An 11,877-nucleotide genomic window follows, 5' to 3' on the forward strand; every position below is an offset into this window, starting at 1 on the left:
ATTCTAACTTAGTGCCTTCAGTCATCTAAGTCTCTGAGCGATAGTCAGAAAGGACATCAACTACAGGGGTAAAGCAGTACAGGTAGCATAAGTTCATAAGTCAGGTTTTGAGTCACCATTATTTTTTTTGTTTTTAAACTGTTTTATGTATATATACACTGGAGATCAAAATTTGTGAAAAACCTACAATTCCCTAAATTTCAAGGTCACTGCTTAGTCCTATTTGAAATTATCTAAACAGGAGTAAAAGAGCAGTTTTGTTAACCACTTAAACCCCCGGAAGATTTTACCCCCTTCCTGACCAGGGCCTATTTTGCGATTCGGCACTGCGTGAATTTAACGGACAATTGCACGGTCGTGCGACGCTGTACCCAAATGAAATTGACGTCCTTTTTTTCCCACAAACAGAGCTTTTTTTTTGGTGGTATTTGATCACCTGTGAGATTTTTGATCATGCGCTATAAACAAAAAAAGAGCGACAATTTTGCAAAAATAACAATATTTTTCAAATTTTTTTTATATGAAATTCCCCAAAAAAATGTAAAAATCTAAATTTTTTAACATTTTAGGCCAATTTGGTTTGCGCAAAAGTTAATGCATTTACTAACTAAGGGAAAGATTTTTGTCATTTTTTTTTATTTTAACGAGTAATGGTGGTGATCTGCGATTTTTTTTGCGGGACTGCGACATTGCGGCGGACAGATCAGACCCTTGACTGACATTTTTGACACTTTTGGGTGTACCAGTGACATTACTACAGTAATCAGTGCTATACATATGCACTGTTACTGTAAAAATGACACTGGCAGGAAAGGGGTTAACTTTATTGGAGAAGGAGGGGTTAAGTATGTCCCTAGGGGCGTGCTTCTAACTGTGATGTGGCTGTTTATGTAACAACAGAGAAATCCGATCCTACATAGCAGGACCGTATGATCTCTGTTCTTACACAGAGGAGAATGACAGGCGGCTTTGTTTACATTAGCCCGCCTGCCTTTCTCCCTCTCCATCCGACGATCGCGAGTGACCGGCAGACATCGGGTACGCCGCTCACACGCGCGGGGGGGGGGGCCGTGAGCGAGCGGGAGCACGCCTCCGGCGGCGCGCGCTCGCTCCCTAGAGCCTCACAGGAAAGTGACGCACCCCTACGTCACTTTGCCTGTGAGGGGCTGACTACCGCCGTATACAGTCGGCAAGAGGTTAAACATATTTCTTGAGTTACATGTATTTTGAAGCACAGAATAAAAAAAACTTCAATGAGATTTGAAAAAGAACATTGATCAAACTTAGAGAACACTTTCAGATTTGTTGTTAATCTGGCACCTTGTGCTAATTTCTTTAATTATCTGACAAACCCTATTTAACTGGCAGCCTAACTTTCCAGTTTTCACTGAATTTGCAAGATGGTGAGCCATTCTAAAGTGACTGAAAGCCTCTGGCAGCAGGTGGTCCAGATGAAGGCCAAAGGGATGACTCTTTCAGCCACAACAAGAGAAGTTTGTCATTCCAAATCTGTGATTTCTAGAATATTGCATCTTTTCAACTTCAAAAACTCATTCAAGTCCCCCAAGAAGGCAGGCCGTCCACAAAAGACAAATGCAAGAGAGGACAGGATAATGCGGAGAATCTCAATGGGCAATCTGTTCAACACTGCAGCCAGTGCCATCTTAAGAGCCTTAAAGGGCCCCGGACAATGCAGTGCACTGGGGCCCTGTCTACACAATCGCCCACGAGAATAAAAATGCAAATTATTAATAAGGCGATATTTATTGGTACAGCAGTGCCAGGCTAATGAAAGCTTCCAAGTTGGGCGGCTGGGTCCAGTGAACACACACACACGGATGGGAGTCAGACTCGACTGTGTGCGCCTGTTCCCATGGAGGCGGACAGGCATGCCCAAGTGGCTTGACAGCAGCGCAGGGCCGACACGCACTTGCCACTTGCTAAGTTCGGTGGCGGGATGCACACAGGAATCAGGACTAATTCTTGGCCTGGGCTGGGGCTGGGTCGCTGGGCAGGTGGGGCTTCCTGGGCAAGTAGGGCCCCCGGGCAACTGCCCAGTGTGCCATTCGGTATGATGGCCCTGACTGCAGCTGCAATATTACTCACCAGTTTATCGCTGAACAGAGTAAGGATCTGTCTTGTCATACTATGTTTCACTATTTAAGAGAATTTGGACTGAAAGCCCACTCTGCAGTGACCAAGCCTCTCATTAGCAGAAAGAATCAAAAGGATAGACTAACTTTTGCTGAGGAGCATGTTGTATGGACAGAGAACTGGTCCAAAGGTCCCTTTAGTGATGAAAGCAAGTTTAGTTTGTTTGGATCTGATGGGAAACATTATGTTTGTCGTCAAACTGGGGAAAAACTGAACCCAAAGTGGGTAAAGAGGTCAGTGAAAGGTGGAGAGGGAATCATCATGGTTTGAGGGATGTTTTCTGCAGCATGAGTTGGGCTTCTTTTACAGCTACATGGCAGAGTGAATGCAATGGTTTATCAGAACCTTCTTCGACAAAATGCGGTTCCTTCCCTGCGCTCATCAGCCAGCAATTTTCATGCACAGAAATTCCCCGTTACACAGCAAAATGGGTAAAGCAATTCCTTGAACCCGAAAACATTGAAATAATGAAATGGCAAGCTCAGAGCCCTGACCTAAACCCAATAGAAAACCTCAGGAAAATCCTTGGTGACAAAGTTATGGCCAGGAAACCCACTAAAGTCACTAAATTGTGAAAGAGACTGGAAGAACAAAATCACACCAGAGCCGTGTGCAGATGTGCTGAAGTCATTCCAAACAAGGGCCTGTACACTTCCTACTAATTGTTCATTGTTGTAACCTATAGAAAATTTAGTTGTAATCTTTCCCTGTGCTACAGTAATTACTGTTCTCTAATTTTGATCATTGTGTTTTCTACAAAATAATGTTTTTTTTGTTGAACTGCCTTGGTTATTTTGAAAAATGCTGTTCTGTTAGCATGGTATAGCCACAACAAAAATTCCATCAAATGTTGAGCAATGAAGATTACAAAATTACTGAAAAAATTAAGTGTTCATAAATTGTTCTCTAATTTTGATCTCCAGTGTACATATATATAAAGTGCCTTGCGAAAGTATTCGGCCCCCTTGAACTTTTCGACCTTTTGCCACATTTCAGGCTTCAAACATAAAGATAAAAAACTGTAATTTTTTGTGAAAATTCAACAACAAGTGGGACAAAATCATGAAGTGGAACGAAATTTATTGCATATTTCAAACTTTTTTAACAAATCAAAAACTGAAAAATTGGGCGTGCAAAATTATTCAGCCACCTTAAGTTAATACTTTGTAGCGCCACCTTTTGCTGCGATTACAGCTGTAAGTAGCTTGGGGTATGTCTCTATCAGTTTTGCACATCGAGAAACTGAAATTTTTGCCCATTCCTCCTTGCAAAACAGCTCGAGCTCAGTGAGGTTGGATGGAGAGCGTTTGTGAACAGCAGTTTTCTGTTCTTTCAACAGATTCTCGATTGGATTCAGGTCTGGACTTTGACTTGGCCATTCTAACACCTGGATATGTTTATTTGTGAACCATTCCATTGTAGATTTTGCTTTATGTTTTGGATCATTGTCTTGTTGGAAGACAAATCTCAGTCCCAGTCTCAGGTCTTTTGCAGACTCCATCAGGTTTTCTTCCAGAATGGTCCTGTATTTGGCTCCATCCATCTTCCCATCAATTTTAACCATCTTCCCTGTCCCTGCTGAAGAAAAGCAGGCCCAAACCATGATGCTGCCACCACCATGTCTGACAGTGGGGATGGTGTGTTCAGGGTGATGAGCTGTGTTGCTTTTACGCCAAACATAACGTTTTGCATTGTTGCCAAAAAGTTTGATTTTGGTTTCATCTGAGCAGAGCACCTTCTTCCACATGTTTGGTGTCTCCCAGGTGGCTTGTGGAAAACTTTAAACGACACTTTTTATGGATATCTTTAAGAAATGGCTTTCTTCTTGCCACTCTTCCATAAAGGCCAGATTTGTGCAGTATACGACTGATTGTTGTCCTATGGACAGAGTCTCCCACCTCAGCTGTAGATCTCTGCAGTTCATCCAGAGTGATCATGGGCCTCTTGGCTGCATCTCTGATCAGTCTTCTCCTTGTATGAGCTGAAAGTTTAGAGGGACGGCCAGGTCTTTGTAGATTTGCAGTGGTCTGATACTCCTTCCATTTCAATATTATCGCTTGCACAGTGCTCTTTGGGATGTTTAAAGCTTTGGAAATCTTTTTGTATCCAAATCCGGCTTTAAACTTCTCCACAACAGTATCTCAGACCTGCCTGGTGTGTTCCTTGTTCTTCATGATGCTCTCTGCGCTTTAAACGGACCTCTGAGACTATCACAGTGCAGGTGCATTTATACTGAGACTTGATTACACACAGGGGGATTCTATTTATCATCATTAGTCATTTAGCTCAACATTGGATCATTCAGAGATCCTCACTGAACTTCTGGAGAAAGTTTGCTGCACTGAAAGTAAAGGGGCTGAATAATTTTGCACGCCCAATTTTTCAGTTTTTTATTTGTTAACAAAGTTTGAAATATCCAATAAATTTCGTTCCACTTCATGATTGTGTCCCACTTGTTGTTGATTCTTCACAAAAAATTACAGTTTTATATCTTTATGTTTGAAGCCTGAAATGTGGCAAAAGGTCGCAAAGTTCAAGGGGGCCGAATACTTTCGCAAGGCACTGTGTATTAGAGATGCACCAAAATTTTGGCAGCCAAAACATATTGGCTGAAAATTGTGTTTTTGGCATTTCGCCAATAGAAAAAAAAGATGCGGATAATAGCGCCGAAAACGCTTTCACCACAATTTTACTGTGCTTATGGTGTGTTTTTCATAGGTCATGTGACTCACAAACTGCATCGAAAAAGTAACACAGGTGCATTATTAATGCGTTCTTGCTGTGTTTTCAATTTCAACAGGAGGTGCGTTTTTTTGTGAAGTTTTTTTAACTGACCAAAAATGCAGCAAGCAAGATTTTTAACACGACATCTGCAGTGCAGCGAACCAGTGTGAATACATACAAAGAATATAAAGGGATGCATTTTTCTTGCGCTAAAGGTGCCGATAATGGCTAACAATGAATTAATATTCATTTAAATTCATAATATTATTTAAAGTCGAAAATAATACAATTATATAAAGAAATATAGATATATATTTTTAAAAAACTGTCAGTTTCGGTTTCGGCCAAGTGCACCCTGACTTTTCAGTTTCATCACTAAAATTTCCATGTGCACCTCTTGGATTCACAGAGCTTCATGGGAACAGTACTCAGACTCAAAGGTGTAACTAGAACCTTCAGGGCCCCGGTGCAAGAAACCATGAAGCGCCCCCCGTACCCCCTGGCCAGGGCCCTTCCCTTCAAGCCTGGGGCTCTTCCCACTGATCCTGGGGCCCTTTACTCTCATTGCGTGGCCCTTGATTACAGTCCCGCAGTGGGGCCCTTTCACAAGTTCTGCAGTGGACCCCCTTCCTGCCATCTTGGGGCCTCCCCACGGTGGTGGAATGCCAGAGCCTGGTCGCAAGTGTGACCTATGCGATCCTGGAAGTTCACCCACTGGTGTCAGTAGTTTTTATTTTTTGATATTTTAATTGTATTATTTTTTTATCATTTTATTTTATTTTTTTTACAATGTCACTAACTATAACTCTGTCCATTCAGAAAAGGAAGGAGCTGGTAATTTTACATATTTACCGACCCCTTCCTGGTTCTCTATTTTGACCAGGGGCGTAACTACAGGGGTTGCAGGGGTTGCAATCGCAACTGGGCCCCATGCTCCAGGGGGCCTGTGGGGCTCCCCTGTACACCTGGATAGGAGGGGCAGCGGGGGCAGCTGCAGGAGGAAAAAGTAGGAGATTGTTTCCTCTGTATGCTGCCCCCGCCACTCCTCCTATCCAGATTACTTGTTTTCTGCACAGTGGTGTATTTTGGTTTTGTGCTGCCCTAGGCAAGACTAAAATTGGGCACCCCCTCCCCCTCCAAAGTAAATTTTCCCCACTCCTTCCTTTTTTAATGGATGTGAGCCCCTCCAAAATCGAAGGACTACAAGTCTCAGCATGAGTTCCTGAGATCTCAAGAGAGGGGGTGAGAGAGAGAGGGGGGGTAAGAGAGAGAGAGAGGGGGGGTGAGTGAGAGAGAGAGAAGGGGGGTGAGAGTGAGAGAGAGGGGGGTGAGTGAGAGAGAGAGAGGGGGGTGAGAGAGGCGGCTCTAGCAACCAGTGGCCAACAGAGTCTCAGGTGGAGGGGGGGCTGCTCCCCGGCAAAGTGCCGCCCTAGGCCTGGGCCTTGTCGGCCTAGGCCAAAATACAGCACTGGATCTGCTGTCTCTGGGCCCCTGTGTGCTCCCCTGGTTCCCCCCCCCCCCCCCCACTGTGCTCCCTCCCCTCTCCTGCCATCTGCTGCAGGGGATGTGTCACAACAAAGAACCAGGAAGGGGTCGGTAAATCTGTAATTTACCAGATCCTTCCTTTTCTGAATGGACAGAGTCATAGTCAGTGACATTGTAAAAAAATTTAATAAAATTATAAAAAATAATACAATTAAAACACCAAAAAATAAAAACTACTGACACCAGTGGGTGAACTTCCAGGATCGCAAAGGTCAAACTTGCTACTGGGCCCTGGCATTCCACCACTGTGTGGAGGCCCCAAGATGGCAGGAAGGGGGCCCACTGCAGAACTTATAAAAGGGTCCTGCTGTGGGACCGTAATAAAGAGCCCCGCAACAAGAGTAAAGGCCCCAGGATCAGTGGGAAGAGCCCCAGGCTTGAAGGGAAGGGCCCTGGCAAGGGGTCCGGGGGGCCCTTCATGGTTTCTTGCACCGGGGCCCTGAAGGTTCTAGTTACGCCTCTGATTTTGACACACCCCCTGCAGCAACCGGCAGGAGAGGGAAGGGAGCACAGTGGGGGGGCGGGGGGGGGGAGGGGGGCCAGGGACACACACAGGGGCCCAGAGACAGCAGAGCACAAGTGAACTGGATAGGAGGAGTGGCGGGGGCAGCATACAGAGGAACCAATCTCCTCCATTTTCCTCCTGCAGCTACAGGAGGAAAAAGGAGGACAGTGATTTCTTTACATGCTGCCCCCGCCGCCCCCTCCTATCCAGGTTTACGGGGAGCCGCACAGGCCCGGGCCCTTGCAACCCCTGCAACCCCTGTATTTACGCCCATGATATAAAGAAATGTGTATATATATATATATATATATATTTTTTTTTTTTTAAAAACTGTCAGTTTCGGTTTCGGCCAAGTGCACCCTGAATTTTCAGTTTCAGCACCAAAATTTCCATGTGCACCTCTTGGATTCACAGAGCTTCATGGGAACAGTACTCGGACTCTCTCTAATTGAGGCCGCATCTCACCGAGCAGCCAGGGAGTGAAGGGGATTATTCTCTTCTCTGACTTTTGAGCTTTGCTAAAACTGGCATTTTGAACACAGCAGCTAAGAATAGATCGCTACACATATAAATATAGATCTGGAGTTTCTTTATAACCAATATTTCATTTTTACCTGACAAAAAATAAAAATAATGTTCAAAAAATGTAATCTTTAAAAAAAAATGAAGGAAATATATACAAAAATACTTAAACACCTGAGGGAGGACCATAAGATATCTCGTAGCCTGGTCTTCATTAGATATCTCGTAGCCTGGTCTTCATTAGATATCTCGTAGCCTGGTCTTTATTAGATATCTCGTAGCCTGGTCTTCATTAGATATCTCGTAGCCTGGTCTTCACCCTTTGAGCTAACTGATGTAAGTGGCCCTACCAGGATCAGGAGGATACGACCAGCACAGCTTTCTAGGTTGTTTTCCTTACCTTTCCACACCAGATATAACAGGCTCCCTTGGTCTTCAGCACAAACACATCATTAGAGTTGAGGGATGAGGCTCGCACTTGGACTTCAAAAGCCTTGGTGTTGTACTCATTGGTTCCATATACATGAAACAGCCTGATCTCAGGGGGGGTCTCATCGCTGTCTGCACGGGAGGTACCACCCTGGGAGAGGAAAAGATCATTTTTCATTCTGTATTTAATAAAATTGAAACTCCAGGCATATGGCTAAATTCACAAATACTTGTGTGTTTAAAATTACAGTTTAGACAAAATTGAGAATGACCTATGTTGCAGTCTGTGTCTGCATCAGGGCCGGGACAAGGGGTGGGCAGGAGGGGAAGCTGCCCTAGGCACTGTAGTTTCATGTGAGGTGGAGGAGCGCAGCAGGGAGATTGAGGGGGAGAAGGGAGTGGCAATTTGGGTGGGGCAGCAGGAGGTAAAAATTGCTAGGAGTGGTGATTTAGGGGGATTTGTCGGGGGGGGGGGGTTTGTGCTAGGAGGAGGGGTTTTGGGGGTTTGTGCTAGAAGAGATGATATGGTAAAGGAGGGAGGAGTATTGTGCTAGAAGGGGAATCTTAGGGTTGGTTTTGTGTTAGGAGGGGGGATTTGGGGGGGTTGGTGATAGAAGAGATGATATGGTGAAGGGGGGAGGGGAATTGTGCTAGAAGGGGAAATTTAGGGGTGGCTTGTGGTAGGAGGGGTTGTTGCTAAAAGAGATGATATGGTGAAGGGGGGAGGAGAATTGTGCTAGAAAGGTAAACTTAGGGGTGGATTTGTGCTAGGAGGGGGGATTGCTAAAAAAGATGATATGGTGAAGGGGGGAGGAGAATTGTGCTAGAAGGGGAAATTTAGGGGTGGATTGTGGTAGGAGTGGTTGTTGCTAAAATAGATGATATGGTGAAGGGGGGGGGGGGAGAATTGTGCTAGAAGGGGAAATTTAGGGGTGGATTTGTGGTAGGAGGGGGGATTTGGGGGGTTGGTGCTAGAAGAGATGATCTGATGAAGGGGGGGGAGGAGAATTGTGCTAGAAGGGGAAATTTAGGGGGGGATTTGTGGTAGGAGGGGGAATTTGGGGGGGGGGCTGGCGCTAGAAGAGATGATATGGTGAAGGGGGGAGGAGAATTGTGCTAGAAAGGTAAATTTAGGGGTGGATTGTGGTAGGAGGGGGGATTTGGGGGGGTGGTGGTGCTAAAAGAGATGATCTGGTGAAGGCGGAGAGGAGAATTGTGCTAGAAAGGTAAACTTAGGGGTGGGTTTGTGCTAGGAGGGGGGATTTGGGGGGGGGGGGTGCTAAAAAAGATGATATGGTGAAAGGGGGAGGAGAATTGTGCTAGAAGGGGAAATTTAGGGGGTGGATTTGTGTTAGGAGGGGGGATTTGGGGGGGGGGCTGGTGCTAGAAGAGATGATATGTTGAAGGGAGGAGGAGAATTGTGCTAGAAGGGGTCATTTAGGGGGTGGATTTGTGCTGAGAGGGAGGGGGGATTTGGAGTTGGAGAGGATGTAAAAATTTGAGGGGTATAGGATTTGTACTAGGAGAGGTGACTTTTTTTTGGGAGGGGCATTTGTGGTGGAGAGATTTGGGGGATGGGGGGCAAAGATTTGTGCTGGGGGGTGGGATTTCAGCAGGGGGGGCAGATTTTTTTGGGGGGAATTTATGCTCATACATCTTGGGGGGGGGGGGGGGCAGTTTGGAATGTTCGCCCTGGGCTCTAAATTACCTTGTCCCGGCACTGCTCTGCATTAGCACAATGATTATTGTTTTTCTATCCCCTGTAACATAAATTTAGGGGTATAATTATTTAACAAAAAGGTGCATAGCTGTTTGTCCATCGAAACTACTTGCAAATTTGTAATGTGTAAATAGGGCAGAATTGATTGTTCTCAGGCTATAGTCTCTGCAGATCAAATGCGTGAATGTGGAAAATTCCACATTATGACCACTAGATGGAGCTGGGGATCATACTTATTTCCTATGATAGTCAGCGCCATCTAGTTGGCATAACATGCATTCTCAATCTGCGGAGAACATTCAATTTTGCCCCATTCGCACAGACCAAATTTTCATTACAATTTTGATGGATGAAGGTGTACAGAATTATCTTTTTTTTGGGGGTAAATTAGCAAATGTTGTTTCCAACTGCGAATTTAGCTGTTCCAGTCACATGGTTACTGATCTGTTCTAACACTGATAAAATAAACACATTGTTATTTGCTGCATCAGAAGACCGTTTTACATCATTTCACAGTCTCTTACCTCATACACCACCATCTTCCCTTTAAATATAGCCATAAGGTGCGGGGGTTCTTTGCCCATAGTTACACGCACTTGAACAGGCTCTCCTCCATATTGCTGATCCAGGGCCACAGACTGGTAGGCTGATGCGGCAATTTCATCCTGACTGGCATGGCGACCCTGTGAAAGGTATGTATATACATGGTGGGTAAGTGTGCTCCCAATGTACCAAACAGGACAAATGGAATACTATTTTAGAATTTATGGCACAGTGGCGGCCCTGGGTCCGGCGGATTAGACCTACGTCGCTGGACTCCTAGCTGTCTCTGCGGCGCACGACATCCTGTACGTAAAGCCTAAAATGTAATTTTCAGTATGTTTGCCACCATGTCTGTATATCATTTTCTTAACCACTTTAGGAGCGCTCACAGTACTACTACTGACAGTGGCAGCCCCGGGTCCGGCGGCGTAGACCTACGTCGCTGGACTCCTAGCTGTCTCTGCGGCGCACGACATTCTGAATGCTTTTGTCAGCTTCAAATGTACGTAAAGCCTAAAATGTAATTTTCAGTATGTTTGCCACCATGTCTGTATATCATTTTCTTAACCGCTTTAGGAGCGCTCACAGTACTACTACTGTGGCACAGTGGCAGCCCTGGGTCCGGCGGCGTAGACCTACGTCGCTGGACCCCTAGCTGTCTCTGCGGCGCGCGCGCGCACCACCGGAGGCTCGCTCCCGCTGTGTTTAGACACAGTGGGAGTCGGCCCGGAGGAGGAGAAACGGCGATCGCCGCCTCTCTTCCCCCCGATCGTCTGGGAAAATGTGAGAAAATCCGCCCGCTTGTGTAAACAAAGCAGGCGGATCTTCTCTGTGACAGACAGGAGAAGATCACAGGATTCAGCATAGCTGAACCTGCGATCTCTGTCTGTGTCACAGAACCCCCCTCCCCCCACACACGTCAGTAAGCATGAGGCGTACATTTAACTCCTTGATCACCAACAGTGTTAACCCCTTCCCTGCCAGTGTCATTATTACAGTAACAGGGCATATTTTTTTAGCACTGATTACTGTAGTAATGTCACTGGTCCCCCCAAAAGTGTAAAAAATGTCAGTTAGGGGTCCGATCTGTCCGTCGCAATGTCGCAGTCCCGCAAAAAAAACGCAGATCTCCACCATTACTAGTAAAAAAAAAAATCACATAAATCTTTCCCGTAGTTAGTAGACGCAATAAGTTTTGCGCAAACCAATCAAAATACACCTATTGCAATTTTTTTTTACCAAAAATATGTAGCAGAAAACAAATTGGCCTAAAATGTTAAAAACATTTTTGGGAATGTTACAGTATATAGCAGAATGTGAAAAATATTGATTTTTTTTTTCAGAATTGTTGCTCTTTTTTTGTGTACAGCGCAAAAAATAAAAATTTCACAGGTGATCAAATACCACCAAAAGAAAGCTCTATTTGTGGGGGGAAAAGGACGTAAATTTCGTTTGGGTACAGCGTCGCACGACCGCACAATTTTCCGTTAAAGTAATGCAGTGCCGAATCGCAAAATAAAGCCTGGTCAGGAATGGGGTAAAATCTTCCGGTCTTAAAGCGGTTAAAAATACGCTCATTGAGGATTTTTTTGTCAAAGACATGTAGCTGAATACATTTTGGCCTAAATATATGACAAAAATTGAATATATTGGATATTTTCTAACTGTCAAAGTAGAAAATGTCAATTGTTTCGCAAAAATTTTTGCTCTTTTTTTATTACTATCGCAAAAAATG

The 11,877-nt window shown here is 44.9% G+C and overlaps 1 protein-coding gene across 1 annotated transcript in view; it reads right to left on the reverse strand.

Moving 5' to 3' along the window:
* VIL1 (villin 1) overlaps positions 1 to 11,877 on the reverse strand; it is a 92,825-nt gene that overhangs the window by 16,723 nt on the left and 64,225 nt on the right. Inside the window, exons 13-14 of the mRNA XM_082260097.1 lie at positions 10,124 to 10,282; positions 7,851 to 8,030 (exon numbers count right to left, since the gene is read on the reverse strand). Coding sequence (XP_082116223.1) covers positions 7,851 to 8,030; positions 10,124 to 10,282 — 339 coding nt within the window. The remainder of the gene's footprint in view (positions 1 to 7,850; positions 8,031 to 10,123; positions 10,283 to 11,877) is intronic.

This window comes from Pelophylax lessonae (assembly GCF_965119305.1).
Source record: "Pelophylax lessonae genome assembly, chromosome: 6".
Taxonomy (NCBI): domain Eukaryota; kingdom Metazoa; phylum Chordata; class Amphibia; order Anura; family Ranidae; genus Pelophylax; species Pelophylax lessonae.